Source organism: Odocoileus virginianus, chromosome 32 (genome assembly GCF_023699985.2).
Source record: "Odocoileus virginianus isolate 20LAN1187 ecotype Illinois chromosome 32, Ovbor_1.2, whole genome shotgun sequence".
Classification (NCBI taxonomy): domain Eukaryota; kingdom Metazoa; phylum Chordata; class Mammalia; order Artiodactyla; family Cervidae; genus Odocoileus; species Odocoileus virginianus.
This window is the reverse complement of record NC_069705.1, coordinates 35,310,344-35,338,336: the sequence shown is the minus strand read 5'-3', so window position 1 is coordinate 35,338,336 and position 27,993 is coordinate 35,310,344. Positions and strand designations below refer to the sequence as shown.

Here is a 27,993-nt window from a genome sequence, read left to right as displayed (position 1 = left end):
CCAAGGAAGACTCAGAATCTGATTTTGCCCAAGTTTTAGAAAAGCTACAAATCAGAACCCAGTCCAATAACCCCTACAAAGTAGATGATGCAGAGCTCAGAGTCTGATAGACTGCTGAGACGCTTTTATTCCTACGTTAGTGAACTGGTCTGAAACACTTCTAATGAATGGAGAGAAAAAATGCAATTTTAAAATGTATGATGGAAAAATACAATGAGATTTTTCACTCCTTCAGCAGCCAATCTTTTAACATAGTTATTGCTTATTCACTATAAATATAACATGTACTTGCCATATTTGTTCAGAAACACTAAAATCATGTATCTTAACATATCTTTTGCATTTTTGATTTCTGAGATTCTCTGGCACTACCATTTGGAGTAAAGATAATTAAGACTGCATGTACTATTTTGTGGTCTAGTACCTACTTTCACGTTAATTGTCTAAAGTGATTCTTAAAACAGACTCCTGAGAGAAGCAAGAATGTTACTGTCACCAGTTTCCAGATGATGAACTTAAAGCAAAGAGATATTACACATTAACGGAGATCAAATAAGAGAGCAATTAGGCAGAATTCCACACCAGTTCTGCTTTCTTAAAATCCAAATTCTTTCCAATGTTCAAAACACAGTATTTACCACCACAGATATATTTGGAAATTTATCTGATTTTTGAAATGCAGGTCAAATTTTCTTTACTCAAGCAGCCATGCGTTAGATTAGGTAGCACATGATTCTCCCATTGCTGCTGTAGTAAATCACTGCTTGCTTTAGCGAATGTTCTACACTGTTTCCCAGAGTTCCCCAATGGAGTTAAACCCCAGATGCTCATAGCGGTAGCTTCCTTGATAAAGGGCCATTTACTGGACCCTCTACTATCCTGTCTCTTATCATTTCCTTATCAGTGTGCCCTAGGATGATCTCCCAAGTAAACTCCTTGTCTCAAATCCCCATCTCAAAGTCTACTTCTCTGGAAGCCCAAACTAAGAAAGTTAGAAATAATGTGACTCCATGCATACACACATATTCACAGTCATGTAACTATGAAAAATCTATAAAAGTGAAAGCTTAATTTCCCTGGACATTGTATTTCATAAATCTGAAATTATGTATTCTATGCCTTGCCACTATCACATGGCCATTGCTAGAAGAGACCCTGGGTCTTCCATGTACTAGTCTTGACTGGCATTTTCTGGGTGCTGCCCCAACCTTTGTAAGCTCATCCCACAGTTGTCCAAGCCAAGATAACTCATGTTCAAATTCATTGTTACTGAATTATATTTTAAATTCACTAGAAGAATTTCCTATTGAAATGATTAAGACGCTTTCTGAAATGCTAAGAAACTCCCTCTTAAAGGACAATTTCCAATGTTATGAAAATTATCCACCTTTCTGAAAGAGAAAACCAGTTCATAGTTTAAAACTGAACTGCAAAAATTTATAAATACAGAAAAGCTAAAATAATGTCTCATCAAAGTAAAAACTCAATAACTATAATGTTTCTTGAATTTTAGAATTGTCAGGATAACTATTTCTCAATTTATATTTAGATATTAAATTTAACAGGCTTCTTTTTGGAAAGATTTATTATGTCTGGTATTTTGGGGGTTGAGCCAATTCACTTAGTAGAGTAAGGGAATAAAAGATATTTGTGGAAAAATCTAACCATTAGGATATTTTATTTTAAAATGAGTGAAGCATTTGAAGCAGTTCATACACATAGATACATTTTGTTTTCACGTTATAATCTTATATATGACATATATAGATGGTGACTTGAGTACATATTTTTAAATCCATTCCTCTAAGATTCTCACTGAATGCAAATACAGAGAGAGGGAGTTTTAACTGCATAAAACAAGGGACAGAAGCTGAAAGAATTTAAAACGCTTACAGCTATATTCTTGGGCCTAAAATGTTCTGTTTAACAGGAACTCATGTATCCTCTAACAAAACCCACCTCAACTTCCATTATGGGTTAATTTTCATTCACTTATAGGCTAGAGATTAGAGAAAATGATCAGTTGTGAAATTACAAAACAGCTTCAAAAAATTCACTTTGAAAATTAGAATAAATGACTTTTTTATAAAGCTACACAACACAGGAGATTATTTCAAAATATCACACTGTCTCCACAAAAATGGCCCCAAAAACCCTGCATAAGAGGAAAGCTGAAATTAAGATAATTATTGAACTGCTTAATTCAAAATCACTAAAGAGGCATTCTGTGGGAAAAAAAAAATTAGTGAAGTAAAAATAATCCTTGTAAAGTCTTTCAGAATACAGAGGAAAATGGTGAGATTATAAAAATAAGGAAAAAAATAGAAATATTAAAAACAATTCTTGGAGAATTGGGAATTCCATAGAAAAAGAGGAGCTGGAGACGATGCATCATTTGAGGAACTAATATTAAAGGTAATAATAATAGCATAAACAAAACATTTAAGTAGAAATGAGGTAATGCAGTCAAGGCTATGGTTTATCCAGTGGTCATGTATGGATGTGAGAGTTGGACTGTGAAGAAACCTTAGTGCCGAAGAATTGATGCTTTTGAACTGTGGTGTTGGAGAAGACTCTTGAGAGCCCCTTGGATTGCAAGAAGATCCAACCAGTCCATCCTAAAGGAGAGAAGTCCTGGGTGTTCATTGGAAGGACTGATGTTGAAGCTGAAACTCCAGTACTTTGGCCACCTCATGTGAAGAGTTGACTCATTGGAAAAGACCCTGATGCTGGGAGGGATTGGGGGCAGGAGGGGAAGGGGACGACAGAGGATGAGAAGGTTGGATGGCATCACTGGCTCAATGGACATGAGTTTGAGTAAACTCCGGGAGTTGGATGGACAGGGAGGCCTGGCGTGCTGCGATTCATGGGGTCACAAAGAGTCGGACATGACTGAGCGACTGAACTGAACTGAATGCAGTCATTAAAATTCTTATTCTTAAGGAATAGTTCATGATATGAGCAATAGTGAATATTATACTTTAAAAGTGGGCTATGAAATAATATTTTAAGCATGAGTTCATTTTCTCTGAACATAGCTTGAGAATGTGTAGGCTCAAATGGTAATGTTACAGGTAATTATTTTAATATATCTCTGTTTTTAAAAATTACCTACAAAGACCTTATATATTTTCTATATTTAAGAAAAAAATTTAAGGTGAAGGCTATTTTTAATTGAATTGTGTACTGACATTTCAACTAGGTTACTAAGTACTGGGTTTTTCTCCAATAGCTACTTCTAAAGAATAAAAAATTTCTCCAGACAAAACCATCTTTTAATGCTTGGTAGGATTAATCTGACTAAAACTAGTGAAACTGTCTTGTGATAATTTTAGGCTACATTGTCTATACATTTTTAATAAACATTTATAAGCCAACACACTTTAAAAGGGTATTCAGACTAGTGGGTTAGAGGAGCTGTAACAAGAATGCCACTCTATAGCAAGTTTTACTGTGTCCTTTTCTTATCCAGCACTTGAAAACAAGTCTACTCCAGAAGATTTTTCATATAACTTAAAGTTTCTGGATGAACATGGAATGAAAGAAACAGTCCTTTCTCTGGACGACATTTTTCCCATGCATGGTTCAAAAAATCCTATTTATTACCCAGAAACATGCCATTCATTGATAATCTGCTGATTCCAAAATAAAGAATTATATTTCAAAGCACTGAATAAATGCACATTGAGGCAGCTGCAAGCAGCATCCACCTTGTTTGAGATGTCATCTAAGCTTAATATTACTCACAGGACCAGTACCAGTACTAGTGGTTTGCATATGGCAAAAATCACTCAAGGTCAGTATAAACAAGGTTGGAATCCTATAGGTCCAGCCCAATAAGCAAGGTCAGGGATCCTAGGAATTCAGGATGATTTGTTCCCTAAAGTGAAAGTATCCTGCTATTGATCTAACAAAAGCAGATGACAATTAAAAACAATAAAGAAAGAAGTGTTACGATTACTGACCTATGGAATTGTCCTATAATTGCTTGAAAATTAATACAATTGATAAGCAAACATATTTACCTCTTCTTGTTACACCTTTTCCCTCAAATATCAGTGGACATTCTAATATAAGTATCTTTAATCTACTGTCAGTGAATATGATGATATTGTATAAACTCTTTAGTAACATATGCATATGTTAGTTTTCTGGGAAACAAATGTACAGTTTCTACAGGTGTTAACTAAAAAATGAAAAAGCAACCTCCAAAACTCTCATAGATTTATGAAGATTTCAGGATTTGTAATGTTGAATATTGCATCAAGGACAATAATGAAAATTGTTGTGTGCGCGCCTTGGTCAATCAGCTCCTCCATGATTATACACAGCATATGTATCAGTAGAAAAATAAACATATGCTTAGCACCAGTGTTACTTATATAGTATAGGACACAAAAGGAAGAACTTGCAGGCTCCTCTTGGACGGATGAAAAGATTGAAGCAGAAGGGCATGGGGTATAACATGAGATGACCGTGGGCACTAGAATTCAGTCCGAATTGCAAGAAATCATTGCCTGGGAAGAAAATCTGGTCAGAGGAAGATAAAGTTGAGAAAGTGATAGGGAGTAGACTCAGCTGTCTCTGACCTGTTTATTAGTCTTATTGAGCATAAATTTATTCACCACAACTAAGCAATCTCCCATATTTCCTGTGCATTTGGGCCAACCAAGCTCAGAGAGGAAGTGATGATCTTTTATTTCACACTGTGTCTATCATTAAAGATGCTCAAAGCTGTGCAGTTGACATCTGCATGCTATAGTTGATGGCAGAGGCAAACTCTGAGTCTTAAAGTCAGCAGATCATAGGAACAATCCTAAAACCTCTTGTAAGTTGGTTACTTATGTTTCTGACAGTTTGGTAGAACAGATTCTTTCTGAAAAAGTAGATCCATCCATCCATCTTTCTATCTACCTAGCTACACATACATACACATACACATATATGTGTGTATGTATGTGTCTCCTTAAATAGCGAAGATCTAGTAAGAAAGTGTTTTTAGGAAGCAAAAATTGAAATTAAAGAGGGAAGTCAAAGACTACATAAGCACGAAAGTTGTACTCACCTTGGGCAACAAATTACGTCCATTTTTTTTCCAATGTAGTCTCACAAAAATCTTACTAAAAAGGTTGGATTTTTAAAATTACAGATGATAAAACTGAACTTTCAATGGGTAAACATCTCAAATACAGTAAGTGGAATTTAAACCATGAACCTATCAAAAACCTTGTTCCCTTAGTCATTAAGCCATGCTAACCTCACAATAATTATTAAGATGGCTTACTGAGTGAATTCCACTTCTAACCATGGTGGAACAGCTTGTGACAAAACGACGCACCTGTTGAAAACTAGAAGATGTGAGATAAAATTAAAAACTACATATACCTACTTGAAGATAAAACTGTGAAGGCACTTGGGCTTCAGTGGCCAAGATCTTCACAGGGGAAAAAATAGCTGAGAGAGGTGAATTGACATTTTAAGGGCTACTTTCTAACTCAGGTACCATGTAGTCCATGAATGGGAAAAAGTTTGAGAATCCAGGCAAAGAACAAAGATGTTATAAAAAAAAAAAAAGGTGAGACTTGTGGCATTCTGTCCATCTGGCACGCCATCTACTCTGACTAGAGAGACAGAACAGTGACATTTGAGGCTACAGAGGTAGTCAGGGCTTGAGGGGCTCAGATCCTGGAGAGAAGGTGAGATAAGAGACGTAAGGCTGAAACTTGTGGTTTTGCTCTTGAGGCACAAGCTTAATTTTCGAACTGTGCAGGGAAAGAAGCAAAGTAGGCCCTGGCCAGGAAGAGGGAGTGAGTGCATAAGCCCACGGGCTATCACGTGGTTCTCCTGCATGCCAGCTCCCTAGGATGTGGGGAAACGGGAGCAGAATGATGCCTGCAAAGACTAGAGGCGAGCCTCCAGCCACATCACACTCTGACTGGAGTCATCTGTCCCTAACCTACCTGATTGATGATCAGTGAAGTCGAGTGAAAGTCGCTCAGTCGTGTCCGACTCTTGGCGACCCCACGGACTCTACAGTCTATGGGATTCTCCAGGCCAGAATACTAGAGTGGGTAGCCGTTCCCTTCTCCAGAGGGTCTTCCCAACTCAGGGATCAAACCCAGGTCTCCCACATTGTAGTCAGATTGTTTACCCGGTGAGCCCCAGGAAAGCCCACCTGATGATCAGAGCATGCAGTAAACCCTCTGCAGGAAATCCAGCACTACTTCATGGCAGTTACAACTTCTCCTGCACAATGTGAGACACAGTAAAAACAGCACTACTTCACGAGAGTTACAACTTCTCACGTGCAATGTGAGACACTCAGTAAAAACAGCACTACTTCATGAGTTACAACTTCTCACGTGCAATGTGAGACACTCAGTAAAAACAGCACTACTTCACGACAGTTACAACTTCTCACGTGCAATGTGAGACACTCAGTGAAAATCAACCATACTACAAATAAGACCAAGAGGAAAGAAACCTAGGGAAAAAAAGACAGTACAGATCAAAACAGAGATAAGCCAGATACTGAGACAGGTAGTGTAAAACATGGTGACCAGTAAGCTTAAGAAACTGGAAGACAAGATGAAGAATGTTATCAAAGAAACTGAATTTACTGAAAAGACTGAAATTTGAAAACTGTAAGATGTAACAGCTGAAAGTAGACCTCAACAGACTGCATTGATAGTATTAGGGGAAAAGAGAGGATCAGTGACCTGGAATGTAGATCAGAGGACAACATCCTGAGAAAACCAGAGAAAAAGCAGAACAGACACAGACCACACACAACAGGGCACGGAGGGGACGGCGGAGAGGACTAACGTACATGCAGTTGGAGGGTAGAGACTGGAGGGCAGAAGAAATATTTGAAGAAATAATGGTATTTCTGTCCCAGTAAAGGCTGCGGTCTCAGCTTCCCCTCACCCCTGCTCTCTGCCTCTTCACCAGAACCCCCCAGGACCCCTTCCTACGGGTAGGACAGACTTTGTTTTCCTCTGCCTCTCATGTGACTCCTCTTGTGGCCCCACACCTGATGGACCACTGTGTAAATGAGCATGGAATGTGGAGTTCTGATCACTGTACGCTGGCTTTGGCAATGGGGAGGTCAGTGCTATGTTGAAAAGAACAATATGTTATTCATATGTAATTAAATATGTACTGAGCTAGCAGATAGTACATTAATAAATGGATATTCAGATGAACTTTATTCTATCTGCAGACCTGATTCACCAAACCTCAGTTAAAGACCGCAAAGGTAAGAGTGGGGATCACATTGATGGATTTAATAATTCTGACAGTCCCTGGATACAGAACTAGTACTCTACCAGTAGCTAATATGAGGCAGTGTTTCACGTGAGTTTACAAAGCTAGATGGCATATGCTCTTTCCCCCAGCTGATAGGTGAGAAGCTGACTCAGAAGTGTTAGGATCATCACCTCCTAGTGCAGTGCTAATTCAAATCCTATACTAACCCCAAAGTCCATGCTGGTTCGACTACCCTATGCTCTCTCTAAAGACAAAATAAAATAGGATAATCAAAGCAGGCACGCCATCTGGGAAAAAAAAAATATGGGCCCTACACTCCCTGGAAATGCTGTTTCATGGTAACCCTAAATATTGAAAGTTCCAATATTTGTAGATGAATCTTAGTCCTCTTCTCCCATTAAACTGGAAATGGTTAGAAATGTTAAAATGAACAACACCAAATTAACTTCTCTTACAGCTACCGAAGCTACCTAATGATTTCAATCAGTAATGCTGCTTAAAATTAATATGCTATGTTTAAAAAAAAGCTTTATATTAGTAAAAATCTTTTCTAAACATACTTAGCAAGTACATTTGGCTGCCCATAAAGTCTCTTTTCAGGCTTGACAAGTCATTTCCAGTGCAAAATGGTAAAACCTAACATGACCAACACTGTTATTGTGGAAACAGTTTAAAATATTAGTCACTCGATTTTCTAAATATATTTAGCAGTTTTTTGGCTACAGATGAAGTCTCTTTTCAAATCTGACATGTTATTTCCAGTGACCTGAACAGGCTATTTCCCTGAGGAAGCAGAATGAAATAAAGTCTCAATGCAGATTTTCCAAAAAGAGAATAAAACAGTATCTAATATATAGTCAACGTTGACATTATCTATTTCTATTATCGTGCTCTCTGGCCCAGGGCCCCTGAAAAATAACTGAGCTCCTCTTTTAGCAACAGATGCTCCCTGAGTTGGTTTAAAGCGATCAGAATACGGAGTTCAATAAAAGCTATGCGCATGCCCTGGCAGCTGGCACACATGAAGGTCTGGCTTTTTCAAACGATGAGCATCTTCTCCACGTCCCTCCTCCATCCTCAGAGTGGCTGAGGGGGACGGGCCTGTGAGGCACCCATGAGGATACCCATTCCTTTGTCCTCTCTGCCCTAGTGCAACACACTCTCATTTTTCATCCAAATGAAAGTGCAAATAACCAATGAACTTGCAAAATTTACTTTTCTCAAGGAAATTTATTAAAAAAAAAAAAAAAACAAGAATCAGTGCTTGGAATGAAATAATTAAATTCTAATGTGGACTACTTTGAAACATCATCATGTATGATGATTGTCCCTAAGGCAGACTAAGAAGAATAATTCAAAACATTAAGGATAAATAATCCAGTTGCAGGGGGAAAAGTTTAAAATAATATAAACTGGTCCAATCTTATTAGTGTATCAGATGATGATCTATGGAAATTAAACAAGGTAAATACTCAAACTTCAAATATTCTCATAATAGTTGTTTTCTTCTCTGTTTGAAATGTCTTTTCATGTCAAATTCCCATTACATTTGATACATGGTCTGCTTACTGAAAAAAAAAAATGTTTAACACTTAAAGAATTACAAATTTGAATAACAAAATCAGTGGGGTGAACTATTAAAGGTAAAGAGAAAAAAAACAGAGAAATGTGCACAAGGTTTCCATTAGCATCAGAAATGCACTAAATACGTGCTTATGAGCTTATGTTTCCTGTTCTCGTTCTCAGTAAACATGTAAGACACATGAAGAAGGGCAGGCAGAAACTAGAGGACACATGAAGATTCTTGTATCTTGGTCGTAACACCGTGGACACTCCACCGGGGAGAAGTGACCCCTGCTGCTCCTTTGTGAGGACAACAAGCTGAATCTGTACCTGGTGTTTGTTGATAATGTGAAGAAATTTTAAACTTGCTAATTTTCTCAAGTTTTTCCCGTCTGTTACTACATCTACTTTTGATACAAGAAAATTAGCAAGTTTAAATTCTCATTTTCTATAAATGTTTCGTGTAAGAACTCTCTCTCCAAATTAAACTTTAAATCTTTTGCACAGTCAAAAGGTCTTATATGATAACACTCATATAATTTAAAATTCAATCCTTTAATAACAGTAATCATTCATATGAGTATATAAAGGAAGCCACCGAGTTTGCAAGCATGAGAAAAAAAGTGAGATATTATGGGAAAAAAAAATCAAAATTAGAAATCACACTGATACAATATTACAAACCAAACACTGCTACTCAAAATCCATTTTCCTTTTCTTTCATAAAATGGGATTTCAATCTTGTTTGAAGTTGCCTATGTTTCACTTCTCGGTTTCTCTTGAAGCTAGGGATGCCCGAAAGGCAGTTTTGTCCAGTAAGAGTAACTGCAAATCTTCTATATTTCAAGAAAGCTTCCCTATTAAGGCACCAGACTTCTATCTCCTACTTCCTCCTTCCTCAAGATCTGACATAATGTGGTAGAGGAATCAGTCTTGCTGCAACTTTGGGGGAGAAAATGTGGGAGAGCCTGGGACACTAATAACCTAATAGAGTTCCATGTGGCACCAGCCCTTAACTGCCCACTGGCATGAAAAATAAACTCAAATTTGCTTAAACACTGAGGTTAGATTCTTATTTCATACAGTTAAATCCCATTTTAAATGATATTCTCTAAGTAGTTGGTGAGATCACCAAGGCTGAAATGAAATTCTTTTATGGTGAGGCCATAGCTATAAAAAACAAAAACATTTCTCTAGCATCAAAGGACAGAAGTATAGAAGAAGCCTTGGGGAAAGGGGACAAAGAGAGAAGAATAAATGAAAATTTTTAAAAAGTACAAAAGCAATCGCACACAGCAGACGTGGTAAACAATGGTGGCAGGAAGAGAAGAGGCAACACGCAATAAATTTTGTTTGATTATAAATGAGTCATTAAGATGAAGTTATGTATAATTTTACCCAACACAATCAACTTGACTTACTATAACTGCCAACTTTCAGGAGTCCAGAAAATTCACTTATGAAGACATCATTTATTTGGACTATTGAATAAATGTCAAGTGCCTTTTAAAATAAAATTGACAATACATATTATATACAGGTGATTTAAGACATGCCATTACTTGCAATTCTTGGATAATTTAGCATATAAGTTTGAATAGAATGAAACTGCATATTAAGTAACAATTCTGATATTTTGAATTATTAAACAGCAATAATTGTGAAAAATTAGCTCAATGCATGTTAGATTTTATTTTTTAATTTTTAAATTTTATATTCAGGTATAGTTGATTTACAATGTTGTGTTAGATGTACAACAAAGTGGTTCAGTTATACACACACATATATATCCATTATTTTTCAGATTCTTTTCCCATATAGGTTATTACAGAATATTGAGTAGAGTTCCCTTTGCTAAACAGTAGGTCCTTGTTGTTTATCTGTTTTATATCTAGGAGTCTGTATATGCTAATCCCAGATTCCTAATTTATCCTTCCCCTCCGCCACCTTTCCCATTTGGTAACTGTAAGTTTGTTTTCAAGGTCTGTGAGTCTGTTACTGTTTTGTAAATCAGTCAATTTACATCATCTTTTTAGATTCCACGTACAAGTTATATCATGCTATTGGTCTTTCTCTGGCTTACTTCATTTCATAATCTCTAGGTACATCCATGTTGCTGCAAATGGCATTATGTCATTCTTGTTATCACTGAATAATATTTCATTGTATATCTATGTGTGTGTGTTAGATTTTTAAATATGATAGAAAATTATACACAAGTACTAATAACTTCAGAAGCTGAAGTCAAAGAATTTTTATTTCAGAAGACTGCTTATGACTTAATTGTATTTGGTTATACCCAGTAGTCTACTTTCAGTCCTGGGTGTTCACTGGAAGGACTGATGCTGAAGCTGAAACTCCAATACTTTGGCCACCTCATGCGAAGAGTTGACTCATTGGAAAAGACCCTGATGCTGGGAGGGATTGGGGGCAGGAGGAGATGGGGACGACAGTGGATGAAATGGCTGGATGGCATCACCAAATCGATGGACATGGGTTTGGGTGGACCCCGGGAGTTGGTGATGGACAGGGAGGCCTGGCGTGCTGCAGTTTACAGGGTTGCAAAGAGTCGGACATGACTGAGCGACTGAACTGAACTGAACTGAGTAGTCTACATGTGAGGAGTTTATGGAACACTTACTTTCATTGCAAAAAAATTATCTTTGCTTATATAAAATGGCTACAGCATGTAAAACACAATATGAAACAGAAAATTTAAATATCAGAGTCCAAAAATTGAAAAAAAAATGACCAATTCTAGAAATCAAAATGATCTCACATAAATGTTGTATATAAAAATATATATAATTCATGGTCCAGATTATGTCTTGAAGGAATACATTAGAACACATGCTTTACTTAACATTGCTTCTTGCACATGATACGTCTTGATTTGTATTCTCTAGATAGCTCAGTGAGAATATCCTACAATTCAACTGGTCCAGCCTCAGTACCAAACCATGATTGATCAGGTTTCAATAACCAATATGGTCAAAGATAACCTCAGATATGCAGATGACACCACCCTTATGGCAGAAAGCAAAGAAGAACTAAAGAGCCCCTTGATGAAAGTGAAAGAGGAGAGTGAAAAAGCTGACTTAAAACTCAACATTCAGAAAACTAAGATCATGGCATCCGGTCCTATCATTTCATGACAAATAGATGGGGAAACAATGGAAACAGTGACAGACTTTATTTTTTGGGGGGCTCCAAAATCATTGCAGATGGTGACTGCAGCCATGAAATTAAAAGACGTCTGCTCTTTGGAAGAAAAGTTATGACCAACTTAGACAGCATATTAAAAAGTAGAGACATTACTTTGCCAACAAAGGTCCATCTAGTCAAAGCTATGGTTTTTCCAGTAGTCATGTATGAATGTGAGAGGTGGACTATAAAGAAGGCTGAGTGCTGAAGAATTGATGCTTTTGAACTGTGGTGTTGGAGAAGACTGAGAGTCCCTTGGACTGCAAGGAGATCCAACCAGTCCATCCTAAAGGAGATCAGTCCTGGGTGTTCATTGGAAGGACTGATGTTGAAGCTGAAACTCCAATACTTTGGCCACCTGATGTGAAGAGCTGACTCATTGGAGAAGACCCTGATGCTGGGAAAGATTGAAGGCAGGAGGAGAAGGGGACGACAGAGGATGAGATGGTTAGATGGCATCACCGACTCAATGAACATGAGTTTGCGTAAACTTCGGGAGTTGGCGACGGACAGGGAAGCCTGGTGTGCTGCAGTCCATGGGGCAAAGAGTTGGACACGACTGAGCAACTGAACTGACTGACTGACTGATAGTCAAGTCTGAGCCTTGGGCAGAGGGAGTGTACTGTAGGAATACTTTCACCAACAGACAGTCTAACAATCCACCAGATGGAAAATAATGTGGCAGAAGGGAATTTAAGACATTTATCCTGGGGTTGAGCATGATAAATCCACAGCTCTGAGGGGAAGCAAGTAACCCTCGGGGAGAAGACACGTCAAGTATAAAATCTTTAATCATTCCAGATTACTACAGCTTCAAAATCTTGCAGCTGAGAAAAAAAGATATATCTAACAGAAAGAAAAGTGTGTTTATTAATACACTATTAAGATAAGCAACTTAAAGGTTGTATATCCCTTATTTATTATTTGATGGTGAATTTTCCCCCCAAAGGTTAATGTGAAACTCTTCATTAGTATTAAAGGGGCTGCATTAATTAAAGTTTGTGTTGGATAGAGTATTTAAGAACCAGTACTCTGTTAGCCAATCACCTCTACACATTCCACCGAGATTTATAATTGCAGTTAAAATACCTCATGTGGCATCTGTAAGCACTTGTTGATAGATGAGAAGATTATCATATATACCATTGTTGTATTTCCAGCTGTTTTAAATTTAAATTAGCATTCTTTCCTAATTTCCCATCTTGATGCTATGATGACAAATTCAGGCTTGTAAAAGCCTAGAATTAAATACAACTTTTAAATAGTCTAGATGTTTATTCATTAATCTGAAGACAGGAAACCATATTATTGTTTGCACATTTTTTCCTGTCAGTTCTGAGACTTCTCATCTCTAACTTCCTCTCTCTCTACATCCTTTGAGGATCCTCTCTCTTTCTATGTTCCCTCCAGTTACCATTATCCAAACACTTAGTGTTGGTCTGTGGTCATTCTCAATGTAATACACTTTTAACAGCAAGAAGGGACTAAAGATAAAGCCTTCTTAACAGAACATTTTAAAATCTAGAATGTGGTTAATGAATATGGCTTCTTAAACTATTTACAAAATATACATTTTGTAAATATACAAAGCATAACATTTTAAAAGAATCCATCAGCAAGGCAAAGATTGTTAGATACAAAACACAGATTATTTTGAATCTAAAACTCAACATATTAAGAACACAAGTTGATAACAGCAACTAAACAACAAGAAATTTATAAAGTCCCTCCACAGTCACAAGGTCATATTAATAATGATAAAAATTTCAATCCACTTGAAAGTGTTCTTTTGATAAAGTAATTTTTTAATTATAAGGGATTTTCTGATTTCCAGGGGAGAAAATAAAACAGGAAGACAGGCAGTACCTTATCACAAAAGCAAAAGTTTTCCCTTAAATCCTCACTAGCTTTTGTCTTCTGGATTTCATTGGACGATTGGCTAGGGTGTGCGAGCTGCAAAGAGAGCTGGGAAATAAACTTTTTTAAACTGGATACAGGAGACCTCAAACGCAGCTGGGTCACAACTACATTTAAAATTTCCAATTAAGCATTTGAATGACACAAAGAAAATGAATAAGCAGCAGCAGGACCAAGCATAAATGATCAAATCTGAGAGGAGAAAAGAGCTGTACTTCTGCCCCCTATAGTTCATAGATATTGTGGAGGCCGCGTACAGACCAGGCTTCCAAGAGCTGCAGCAAGAGCGAAAGGAAAGAAGCAAGACAGAGAAGACCACCCCTGCCTGATCCTAACCCCTGGACCAAGCCCTGGCTAAAGCGCTGGCAGTAAGTAAAACTCCATGCTATGATCCAGTGACTAGCACTGACATTAGGTTGTTTTTATCTGGGTTTTATTATCTTTTGTTTGACTTTGTCTTTTTGTTATATATCAAAATGAACAACTTGGATTTGTTAAGTTATAAAAGTTTCATAAAGTATTACTACTTGGAATTATCAGATTATGTACTTTAATTAGTCTCTTAACTATGGACAACACAATATTGTTCATTTCATTAAAAAATATGCCATACTTTGCTACTTATTATTTGGCATTACTGGACAGGAGGTGTTTTAAATTCACTGAATTTTAAAAGGCACTGTATGGGCATTGTAATAGATAACTAGTTGTCACTTTTCACATAAGTCTAAGTTTTTGTCTGTATTTGTCAAAAAACAAGTCACTATTATATTACATACACATAAAACTTGCAATGATATCAAATAGTTTATACTTTAGAATTTTACAGAATTGTTTTCCTTAGACTTTATTTAATACCTTAAACACTGGTACACAGAAAGCAATAACTGCTTGATGAACAAATTTATGAATCTTAGAAAGTGACAGAGATATAAAAGCTACTCTTTGTATACACAAAGTATATATATTTTATAGTCCAAATGTGCCCAGAAAACTAGTTCTTTAGCTCATCTTGCTTTAAGTTATAATCATAGTCTAAATAAGTCTTTAGATCTAAGCGCTTGATGTCTTTTCTATTCGTAATTCAAAATGAAACAGATTTTCACTTTGCCTACAATTATAATCAGCAAAATACTGAACTTTAACCAGAATAAATGCACGAATAGGCATAAAATGGCAACTGGGGTACAGAAGACAATGTGACTTCACATGTTGATGGTCTAGTTGTGGCTAACTCAGTTTTCTCACGATATGTGCATCTGCTGGTGAGCTTTGATGACTAAACCAAGCTAGAAGTTACAAAGCATTTCTACTGCTATTTGCTCAAAATCATAATTGGAAGAAATAAAGACAATGCCAAAAGTAAAGAAAGAACATATTTAGGAAAAAATAAAAATAATAAGACCCTCTTCTGTTATTCTATTATTCAACAGACAAAAATGCTACTGGAGGGAAAACTGTTCCTTAAGATGCCCTAATAAATGAAAAAATGTATTCTTTCTCCAACAATAAGAGCCTGCAATTTCAAATTATTTAGTCCTATGACATCTATTACAATCAAATATTGATTAAGTAGGAATCACCTAATTAAATAATTTTGATTAAATCATCTGGCCTCAACAGCAAGTTATTTTGTTGAACATCTAAAGATTTACAAGGGCTATTATAAATTATGTCCATCTTTTAATTATCAGTCTCATTGAAGTCAGGTTTTTGATAACTAAACATAGCCCAGATGTATTTTAACCATGCTTCAACTCCCTGCTGCAAAAATTTTCTCTGATCCAAAACACCCTCTTTTCTACACACACAGTAACTTACCTTATCAATTCCCTGAGAGTGCCTCATTTTCAAATATATTTTCTCCTCATAAACTCTAGACAGATCCTCCACAACTTTCTGATTTCAAATTGTAGCAATGAAATGAGTTAGCTTGACAAAATTATTATACATTTTACATGTTGCCAAAGACTGACTTCCTTCCCTACCACCAGAAACATAAACAAAAAAACTGATGAGTATGAAAAATTCTGGTTCTTCACACGAAATGCCATAGGTATATACACACACATACAAACACACACACACTGTGAATTTCTATATTTATGGATGCAATGTTTATCAAGCCATACGCTAGCAATATTAAAATTGAAGTCACCATAATATAAAAGCATAATTTATGCATCAAAATAGTGGGAAGATATATTGAGGTAAAATGACAACATAGATTGTGGAATCTGATTTTGAAAAAAAAAATTTTAAGTCTACTCTAAGAAAATCTGATGTCACTGTTCTTTGTAGCATGAAATTTATATACTGTACCACAAGATGGATATATCACAGAGGATGGGATGGTTGGATGGCATCACTGATTCAACGGCCATGAACTTGGGCAAACTCTGGGAGATGGTGAGGGACAGGGAAGCCTAGCAAGCTGCAGTTCATGGGATCGCAGAGTCAGACACGACTTGGTGACTGAACGACGCTACCACCACCACCACAGAAGGGCATAAACAATGAATAACTCCTGGAAGTGGTGGGCATTTATTTTTGTAATGAGCAATAGTTGTTTATATTGTGTTCAAAAATACTTACCTGAAAAATATATGAGTAAAAATATGGAAGAAATGGAAAGAAAAGAATGTGTAATTTACATTGAAGGGTATGAAACACAAGTCTGAAACTTGAGTGTTATATCTATCAGCAACAAAGGGCATGTCATCAACCTGGATGCTTTGGAGTGAATACTGATTTCTAGATCAGGAGTCTTTTTGACCTTCAAGATTATGATCCTGGAGTTACTATACATTTTTTTCTACTGCCCATAGGACACATGAGATCACATCCTTGGGAAAGCAAAACACCTAGATGGTTTTTAAAAATGGATTTAATGAACAAAAGTGATAACAGTCTTAGCAAAATAGAAACTGTTCTGAAAAAAGACTGAACCTAACTATGATTACATTGCAAGGTTCCAGTGAACTATGGTAAAAGTCATACAGCTTCAGAGATTTATATACCATTAGGTCCCAATGAAACTCATAGTAGCACACACTGAAATCCATATTTATCCTGTCTTGGTGACAAGTTACTAAAAACTGAAAAGTTTTAAATATAAGTATATTTAATGGGAACTCTTGATGTGCAGACTAATGGCACCTGGCAGGCTGGCGGTTTTCAGAGCTACCTGTTAAAACTCAGTTATAACCCGTTCACCAAGCACATGCCACGCACTGCACACTGTGGGCATATGGCTCATCTGAGTATCACAGATTTAATGTCTGACTTAACGTCACGTTAGCACATCCCTCGGCCTCCCTGATAGCTCAGTTGGTAAGGAATCTGCCTGCAATGCAGGAGACCTGTGTTCAATTTTTGGGTTGGGAAGATCCGCTGGAGAAGGGATAGGCTACCCCACTCCAGTATTCCTGGGTTTCCCTTGTGGCTCAGACGGTAAAGAATCTGCCCGCAATGCGGGAGACCTGGGTTCAATCCCTGGGTCGGGAAGATTCCCTGGAGAAAGGAAAGGTTACCCACTCCAGTATTGTGACCTGGTGAATTCCACGGACTAGAGAGTCCATGGGGTTGCAAAGAGTCGGACACAACTGAGCGCCTTTCACTTCACTAGCACATCTCTTAGTTTATGAGTTACCATTCCAATATTGAAGAGAAAATTAAATTTATACCAGTCTGAGTTTCAGGCCTGGGAGGAGGAAACCCACACCCAGCCCTAAGAGGAGCACAGCAAATCAGGTACCTGTGGTCTCCTCCCTCTTGTCACTGCAAAGGTGTCAGAAAGTGAAAATCAACACTAAGGGGAACTGGAGTTTTAAAAAACTGACATATGAAGGCAAAATTAAAATCTCGGGTGTTTTCTGCTAGAGGAAGCTTGAGGGTCCCTAGTGTGACCATCCCCATGGATGACAGAAGAGCCTGCACTGTCAAGAAGCATGACATAAAAAGGTAACTCCAATTCCAAACGCCTTCATCCTGAATTCAGTAAGTTACCTGCCATGGTATGCCACGTGACAGAAGCCTACTACCCATAGCCGTCCCCTGATATCCAGGGGCGTGCTTCCAGCACCCCCACAAATACCAAAATCCATGGGTGCACAAGTCCTTATTCTATAAACAGCATAGAACAGTCGGCCCTCCTGTATCTGACCACCTGGTGGGACTGAATCCTCCAATGGTGATTCAGACGCCGGGGGTCAGGTGCAGGGGTCTAACTTATGCTATACTCATGTCACTGTGACCCAAGAGGCTATTTTCCTAAAGCAACACTGAATAGGTCTCCAACAAGTATGCCTCACTGCTACCAATGTTTAGGGGGAAAAGTCATTTCCACTAATTTATGACATCATTATTTGCTTAATCTGTGTATCCAAAGTAGCTTCCAATTACCCCACTTTAGGTGTAGTGGTTATGACTCATGAATAATCTTGACCTTGATAAAATTCTACTCATGTCGCTGTGACCCAAGAGGCTATTTTCCTAAAGCAACACTGAATAGGTCTCCAACAAGTATGCCTCACTGCTACCAATGTTTAGGTGGAAAAGTCATTTTCACTAATTTATGACATCATTATTTGCTTAATCTGTGTATCTAAAGCAACTTCCAATTACCCCACTTTAGGTGTAGTGGTTATGACTCAAATCTTCATCTTGATAAAATTCTAACTTGGAATGGATGGACATCAAAATTAAAAGACTTAGGATTCAAAGAGAACAAACAGTGAATCATTATCATCCCAAAACTAAAATTTTGGCTCTGAGACACAAGAATTAGTTTGTTTTTTAGGGAAGTCATAAATGTCATGACCCACAAGCAAACATGCATCTAAATAAGTGCTCCATTTCTCCAAACATAAACTGGGAAGAAGACTTTCAAAAGGATAAACTAAATACACACAACAGACACAAACAAAAAAGAAGGAATTAAAAATATTCCATGTGGGCAATGCTATTGTAGTAAACCACAGTGGTTTGAAACAGCTTCACATTTGGTATTTGATATTAACTATTTCCAAGGAACTTTGAGTAAGAGGAAATAATCTCTTTTATAGATTATAGGAATTTAATCATAGAATTCATGGCACCTGGGTGGTCACTCCAATTAAAAGAAAATCAAGATCCTTTTTTTTTTTTTTTTACTATTTTGGTCTAATGTAATTTGCCAATCTTACCCATTTTTGCTTGGACTTGAGGAGGGGATGGTTTGATATTGGGGGGAAGAAAAGACTACATAAACAAGGAAGAGAAAAAAATGCACTATTTTCTTGAGGAAAGGTTACAGGGCTATCACCAGCACTTCTTTTTAAATAAGGTAATTATTTTTGTCATCTCTGAAGAAGGTATTACACCTCTGAGTGCCAGTTGGCTGAAGAGGTGATAAATGGCCTACTTGTCCTTCTGAGTCAGTCCCAGGAGGGAGTAAGCATTGCCTGTCTCCAAGTGGCACCCACTCATATTGAAGAAGCTTTCCAAAACACTACGTTGGTGTCTGCTTTTTTTTTTTTTAAGAAAATTTTCACCCATTTCAAGTATTTTTTAAAATATAATTTATTTTAATGGAGGCTAATTACTTTATAATATTGTTCTGGTTTTGCCATACATTGACATGAATCTGCCATGGGTGTACATGTGTTCCCCAAGCAGATTGGGAGCAAAAATATTATTAATTTCATGAACATTGCCTTTCCTTATAAAAGAGTATCTAAAAAGTAATGTTATTTTAATCTTGTTTCTGACCCCCTAAAATAAGCATAGCACTTTTACTAGAAAAATAAATTAGAATGAGAATGGAAAACTGCTGTGAAGAAAATTACATTAAAATTTAGAATTGCATCCTATAACTGAAGAAATACATCAGCACTTAAATATAAAGCTTCATCTTCTATAATTACAGTTTTTCAAGTCCTGAGATAGAAATATGAAAATCACTTTAAAAATAGATCATCTCAGTACCTGCATGTAGATTTGTATGGATAATGTACCTGGATATGTGTAGATATATTTAGATAATGTATTCTCTAATTCTTTATTCATATATATATTGGCTGAGTATCTATTTAGTGTTAAATCCTTCCTTCCAGATTTAGTCAGTGAAATTTCCTCTGCTTAGAAATATGGTATCTGATCAAAAGTTCCTAAAATATTCCAACTAACATCTGTACTGGAATCCTAAGGAAGTGGATACTTTCAAGATGTTATTAAATAAAAACATGTTACTATCTCTTGAAGAGCTGGGAGCTGTATCCACCACTTACTCTGAATTTCCTCTTTCCGTCTGCTTACCACTTCACCATCAAGTGTTCAGTGCCAAGAAATTCATTCTGTTTCCTCAGTGTCTGGCAGACTGGCAGACAGAACCATCAGACAAAATCCACTCTCTTGAGCCAATCAGGGAACTGAGATAACCTAGCCTTACCCTAGGAGAAGGAAGGTATTTACTCCAAGATTCATCCCAGTGACAGCACAGACTGGATGCTTTGTGGTTGTCATTTCAGAAAAGCACCCCCAAAGAGGCAAGGCAATCATACTTTCTGAAGAAATTTATACAAATTTAACTCTTTTTAATACTTTTTTATGTGTACCATTTTAAAAGTCTTTATTTAATTTGTTGCAATGTTGTTCCTGCGGGGTGTTTGTTTGCTTGTTTTAGCTGTGACCTATGAAGGTTCTTAGCTCCTTGGCCAGGGATTAAACCTGCATCCCATACATTGGAAGGTGAAGTCTTAACCACTGGACCACCAGGGAAGTCCCTTAACTCTTGCATATAAGCTTCTACCATTGTCTTTTCATTAATTTGGTGAAAGTATATTTTCATCTTTTAGCTATTCTGGGATGATTTCACTAGCATGTAGAATGCACATTTCTATCTTGTGCAAATTAATAACATAAAGACCAGATATTTGCACATTAAAGTAGCAACAATAGCCTGTTTCTTTAATAAAGATTTAAACATCAAAGTATTTGAGCTTTGAAAGTATTCAGGATGAGTTCATGTGATATTATATGGCATTTAATGCCCTGTGTACCAAAGTCCTTTTTACTCAGTGACTTAGGTATGGTGTTTAGGGAATGACCATCATGTGGGCTACGGCTAGATATGTCCCCTCCAGGGACAGACACAAACTTGGCACACAGCACACGTGGAAGTGTATTATAAGCAGATCTACAATACACAGCCTTCCTATACTGAATAATCAAATACCTTGGATTTCTCAAAATCAAACATCCATATAACATCCTGTTCCACACTACAGAAATTAGGACAATTGCTGGTAAACTTATTAAAAAAAACCATGTAATACATTAGGTGGGAAAGAGCCGAAGAATCACGCTGAAGAATATCATTGTTTCTTCATATGCCGAGATATTTTGAGGACCAAGTTTTAAGGTGAAATAAATTACAAAATAAATGGCTAATTACAATCTTTACAAGTACAGAAATGGTAAATTACATCTTCGTGGTTTACTCTAAAATACTCATCTCCTCCCACTCTGTCCAAACCAGGACAGTACTGAAGTTGACCTTGCTGAGAAGTCTGACTTTTAAACTCTGAAGCATTGCTATTTACACAGGGTATGCATCTGAATACCCCCTCTTTCATTACATCTATTTTATAATAATTGACTTTTGCATTTGAGTAAATTTTCTGCTGCATTAAAAAATTAAAATAGCAAGTACAAAGTAATTGTGTTATTTACTTGATAGTTCATTTCTGCCCCTTTCTGGTCTTACTTTTAATAGGAATACTTGTAAGCAGATTTGAAATGAAGGAATTGCTAGGACACTTCAGGATTCTCTAATTGCTAGCTTATTTGAGAATAAGTGTAAAAACAATGGAAAATCCAATCATATAAGTTTTTTATATATTATTTCAACAGATTGTCTAAAAATATTTGACTTGGTAAGAAAGAACATGTAAGCCATTGATGGCAGCTTGAAGAACCATTAAGAGGTAAATGTGTACATTTGTATCTGTGTGTGTGTGTGTGTGTGTGTGTGTGTGTGTGTGTATCTAAACATGACCACTGTTTACATTGCTTGCTCTGTTTGGAATTCAAGCCAGAAGAGCCAAGATAACTGTTATTAGTGTATTTTATAAATGCTTCTGAGTAGAACAGTGATGGGTGCTTACATAAGTTAAGTGGTCATCACTATCATCATCATAAGTCCAGAGCATACAGAGGAGCTCAGACAACATATATGGGTGGTCAACAAGTGAGGAGAGCAGGCACTGCCAGGCACTTTGAGGAAGTCTGAAGTTTCTACAATATTTCTCTGTTTCTCATGAAGTTCTGGACTCTCCAGCCAAATGGGTGTGCTCCCAGTTGCCCAAACACCCACTGACTGCACTGGCATTACTGGCCTCTGTCCTCCGCTCTCACACTTCAATATCCAAAATATCCCTCCCACCCTCCTTTCTGTAACCAGCATTTAACCATTTTTCACAGCTGACTCAACATCACCCCACCTTTCCCGTGACTGCCAATGCATCCCCCAGAAGCCTAGCCGATGACTTCTGGTAAAGCAAGAGACTTTTACAAAATGTCTTAGAATTGTCTGCATTTGTAGATTAACTCATTTCCGGTATTTTAAATGAGTAAGTTTCTTGTTTCTTCAAAACGATGATATACTTGTTATAGACAGGAATCACTCATTCTACGTTTTTTGCATCACTCACTGCATAGTAATTTCCTGTTTAGAATTGAAGCCACCACTAGTGAAGATTAATTAAAACATCTCTGAATTGAAGTAGATTTAAATATGAGAATTTGGAGTAAAAAGTATATAATCCTGGTTCTAATGGGTAAAGTAAAAGGTATGGGTGTCCACAGGGCCTTCTTCTTGAGTCTTTCAATTTTCCTTCCAGGCTGTTATGAGGCAACAGGTGACTGAGGAAGAAAGCCCTTTGGAAGAGAATAGTTCTCCCTTCCAATCCCTTACCACAAGCCCTGTGGATTGCATAAACGCAGATTCCAAATTTTTTCAAGAAACCCAGTACATAGGCATTTTAATTCTCCCTCCACACCCAGCAGGGTCTGTGGCAGCATCTCATAAATAAATATATTACTGTTTCTTCAGTGAAGCTTAGATATATTCAAACTTAGAGGGTAAGTAAAGACTATACGTAGCTTTATGTCAGATCAGGTCAAGGTTATAGAACCAAATAAACGTAGGAAAATGAGCTCTGGGGTTTCAGAAATGCAGTAAAGGAATCATCAGGGATCCCTCTAACACTTGACAGCTACTGGAGTGCTATCAGTACCAGGAAAGGGTGAGACCCCACCAGCAAAAGGCATTTTCAGGCACCTATTTGATTCTGTGATGGATGCCCAATAAAGCAAATTCAATGAATGCATCTAACAATTAAACTACAAATTAAGCAAATTAATTGTGGAGAGGAGCCTCCTGAAAAATTTGCATGAGTAAATTTCAGAAGAAAGGATGGCACTGACAAATCTAAGATATTTACAGTAAATTTTAGCATTATAATATAAATCAATCATTATCTCTTATTGTTTAAAATTCTCTGCTACTATTAATTACTATTAAATACTATTAATATTTACAATGTGAAAAATCAGCAATACCTTAATTCACAACTACTACAAATCTGAGGTGACAAATTGGTGTTTTGCAACAAAAAGTAGACCTTTGAAGTATTTAGAGAATGAAGCAGGAACAATGTAACAGGTGAAAGAGGCTACAATGTAATGTTTAGAAGTTGGAGGAGATACCATTCCTCTGCAACTAAAGTCTGTTCTTTCAAACCCAATAATTCCTGAAAGGTCATATGACATAGGTAAGATCACTGTATTTCACTGAATTTATATTAGTGGAACTTAGAAACAGGAATTATTTCTAAATTGTACAGTTAGTGCAACTTAGAAACAGTAATTGTCAGAAATTGTTGTCAGGCCTCTATCTCTGCAGCCATTCTTATAACAGTACTATGGATTAGGCCAGTTATGATCCACCTTTAATCAGCGAGCATCTTGGGGTGAACCCTGGAAGATAAAGTCCCAGCTTCTTTCAGATTGTTCCATTGAGGGGAAGGTAAGAGGGGATCCTGACTACAGAGCAATCCTTCCTCTGCCTCCTTGCATACTGGTCCACTTACAAGAGGAAGAGAGCAATAGGCCTTTAGCAATCCTGAAGGCTCTAACCCATTACCACGCTTTTCTAAACTATATGCTGCAAAAGATTTTTTGTTTGTTTGTTTTGTTTTTAAAAAGAAAAAGCTCTATTCTTGCTCCTGGTTAAATCATTTGAGTCTTAGATTCATCATCTTTAATAAAAAATATAACACCCATCTCACGAAGATGTAGTGGAAAACGAAATGAAATTAATGTGTAGGTAATCACAACATTGCAGATATAACCTAAACACGTGTTATTTAAACACCTACTCTCAGTGTAGGTATGCATGGTATCCAGGGGGTGATCCGAACTTGTGAAGGCCCTTGTGGTCACCAAAAATGACAGCAGTGCTGAGTCACAGCAAGTCCTCATTCCCTCACACCTGCATTTATTAAATTCAAAAAATATATAAGGATCTAGGTATTTAAACTCTAACTCAATAAAATACTTCAATTTTTTGGAATGAAAGTGTATTTCATGATATGAAGTAATTCTTCCTTTTGTTAATCATAAATCAACTTTTAAAAACAAACTCAACTTCAACCACAGTGAACTCTTATCTAATCTCATGTTGGCAAATAATTGTAGTTAGTAATCCAGTTCTTTTTTTAGGTTTTCCAGTTTTTTTTTTTTTTTTTAGTTTGCTCATAAATTTAAATATTTCCTCTTTTTATCCCAACATGTCTAGTTAATTTAAATTACATAATTAGGTAAAACCACCTGCCTTACTTTTCTGACACTGACTTGCTTGTACTCACATCCTTGGGAAAAACTATTTAGAAGTTTTTAGTAAATCATACTAAAGCCCATAAATTGGTTTCCCTTGTGGCTCAGCTGGTAAAGAATCTGCCTGCAGTGTGGGAGACCTGGGTTCGATTCCTGGGTTGGGAAGATCCCCTGGAGAATGGAAAGGCTACCCACTCCAGTATTCTGGCCTGGAGAATTGCATGGACTATATAGGCCATGGGGTTGCAAAGAGTTGGACATGACTGAGTAACTTTCACTTTGGGGCTTTGAGGATGGGGTGAAGAATGGCATAGTTAACCATGATTCACACCTTGTGAGTTGTCTTCTATTTTAATATTAAAAAAATAATTCTGAAGTGTAAATTAACAAAAATCTGCATTTCTTGGGGATTATGTATACGTAGTGTCTTCTATTAACTTTCTGAAATCTCTTAAGGTTTATGGAAAGCACAGAAAATTAACAATTAGCTCCTGATTGTTATCAGGGCTTACATCCAATTAAAGCACTTGTTTTGTCCACTAGGGAGAGACATGGAGTCTTTGGACCATATCTCTTGGCATTTTCAAGGCAAAAACACCACAACTTCACTGAAGGCAACAATGACACGCCCTCTCGAGTTTCTACTCAACCGCTGGGGAACACTTCAGTGAGGGAATAACGCTCTGCTTTATGGATGGTCAACCATGAAAAGCCAACAAAATTCATAGAGGTTTTCACAGCAAAGGGAAAATTTAATTAAATCACCAATGAAGACAGTTTTGAAAATTAAGAATAAATTAACTCCACCACACAGAGAAGTATATAAACACAGGCACATGCACATATATAGTCCCCTTTATTCAGGATCCATCCAACAGAGTGAGGGACTCTTATACAGGCTCTTGGCTTATCAGGACAGGCTTCTAACTGTACCTGCTATTTCAGTCTCTTAACTGTAAACCAAAGTAAGTTAGCCTAGGCAGTAGAGAGGAATTCTCTTCCTAAATCATACTTTTGAGAAATAGTTTAGCTCTGAGAAAACAGAAAGTGAATCAATATCATGAAATCCAAGGCATTTAAGCTGCAGGAAGCATTTGTGGGTCTAAGACTACATTTTCTTGTGGCATTTGAGGACAGGAAGACATTCTTAAGGCAGTAATTTTACCAATGTAAATATCTGTGTTTAAAAATTTTTCACAAGTCACATAAAACACTCTTTTCTGCACTTTAGTGTATATGTTTTTACTCCATAGTTTTTTTTTTTTCCTTGACCCCACTGAATGACAAATTCCAACATTTAATTTTCCCCCCAAATTTAAGTACAAAGGTACTTTTTAAAAAATCAGTCTTATCAATCTTAAAAGTGTATTTCAAAATAAAACTGGAAAGTCAATTTAATTTGTACACATTAAATACACGCTAATCAGTAAAGTAAACTCAAGGTTAGCAGTTACACACCCCCAGGACTACTCCTGCCATCAGATGAAATAAAGTGCTGCAATCTAATTCCAGCCACGGGGTACTGCAAGTGTGTGAAGTGAGACTTCCCATCTTCTGTGGAATATGAAACTTTTTCATGAATTCAAGAACTTTATTAAGCATATTCTCCATCCTTATGGCAGATCTGAGCTTTTAAGGTAAACATACTTTTTTTTTAGAAGAGCAGAGGTAATCAGAATGTCTCCAAAGCATCTTGGCAACATTTTTCAGGCAAAGAGTTAAACATCTCATTGAAAAACAAACAAGAAAATCCACCTTACTTTTCAGTTCTTGACCACATTTCAGAAATGCAGCGTTTACTAAGTCGAAAACCCATGCTTGATGGTGATTCGAGATCCTGTTGCATCTCAAGTTTGACCAACTTCTCCAAGTGAATCTGAAGTCTGATGCTCTCAAGCCCAGTTACTAATTCCACAGAAGAGGAACACTCCAGAAAAAGCAGCCTCGGATGACTGCTCATCCAAGCCCTGGGAGCTGCTGGGGTCCCAACTCACTTGTTAGGGAAGGAAAGAACCCTCCCCGTGGGTTAACCGGGGTTCCAGCACTGCTCGGCTCCCCGGCGGGGACCGCTCTCCAGCCAGTTGGTTATAGGAGCGCTGTCACCAGCCACCTTCCGAGCCCTGCACTCGGCGTAAATTGCTTTCCTATTTAGTAACAACTTTCTATGAAAAAAAGGAGAAAACTTTGCTCTCAGAAACTCTACACGTAGCTCAGCAACTTTGGATCCAACGCACACTAAGGTGAAACACAAGCCCATCCTTTGCACGGGTTCTGGGTCCTCTGCGACCCGAACCTCGCCATCCCCGGGGTCCCCACGGTCCCTGCAGCGCGCACCCACCTTGGCCTCGCCCGCGTCCGGCTCCGTGTCCGAGAAGCCCAGTCCCGACTCGAAGGCGGCGGCGGCGGCGGGCGCCCGGCGCGGACCCGGGAGCAGCGCAGCGGCCAGCAGGGAACACGCCAGAGAGCAGAAGCCCAGCAAGTGCATGGTGGCCGGGCCGCGGGCGCGGGGGCCGGGCGCCCCGGCGAGGCTGCCTCGCGGCTCGGCCCTGTCCCCGAGGGCCGCCCGGGACCCCGCGGAGCCGGGGCGGCGGCAGCGGGTCCGGGCTCGGTGCTCGCGACGCTGCGAGCCGCTCTACCGCCAGCGCCCGCGAGCCGAGGGGTCAGAGCAGCGCCTCACAGGAAACCGGACATCCGAGCGCCCGCGACCGCGGCCCGCGAGGTGAGGCGAGGGCGCGGGAGGACGGCGCCCCGCTCGGCGGCTCGGGGAGCGAGGGGTGCCGAGCCCAGACGCCCGCGAGGCTCGCGCCCTGCGGCGCCCTCGGGGCCCGCGAGCCCCCGCCTCCCCCTCCCCGCGGCGGGGCGAGCCGGGTGGCCGGGCGGCGAGAGCGGCGGCGGCGGCGAGGCCGGGGAGCGCGGGGCTGCGCGGCGGCGGCGGCGACGGCGGGCGCAGGGGCAGGGCATGGCTGACGCGCCCTCTGCCTGCGCTTATGTGAGAGAAAGCGGCCGAGGGAGGGCGCGTGCCGAGCCCGGCCGCCCTCCCCGCGCGCCGGCCTTGGCGGCGTCTCCCGGCGCCCGCGCGACCCCTCCCCCGCCCCCCGCGGCGCGAGTCCCCCCCCCGCTAGGTGGGAGGGGGCCCCGGCCGGCGGGCGGGCTCCGAGGCGC

General features: G+C 38.5%; 1 protein-coding gene across 2 annotated transcripts in view; it reads right to left on the bottom strand.

The window, feature by feature from the left end:
• The window catches only part of VEGFC (vascular endothelial growth factor C), an 80,579-nt gene extending 53,164 nt beyond the window's left edge, over positions 1-27,415 (bottom strand). For both annotated transcript variants that reach the window (XM_020890444.2, XM_070460113.1), the window contains exon 1: positions 27,170-27,415. In XM_020890444.2, the coding sequence (XP_020746103.2) occupies positions 27,170-27,316 (147 nt within the window). In that variant the 5' untranslated portion in view covers positions 27,317-27,415. The remainder of the gene's footprint in view (positions 1-27,169) is intronic.
• Positions 27,416-27,993: the final 578 nt, after the last annotated feature.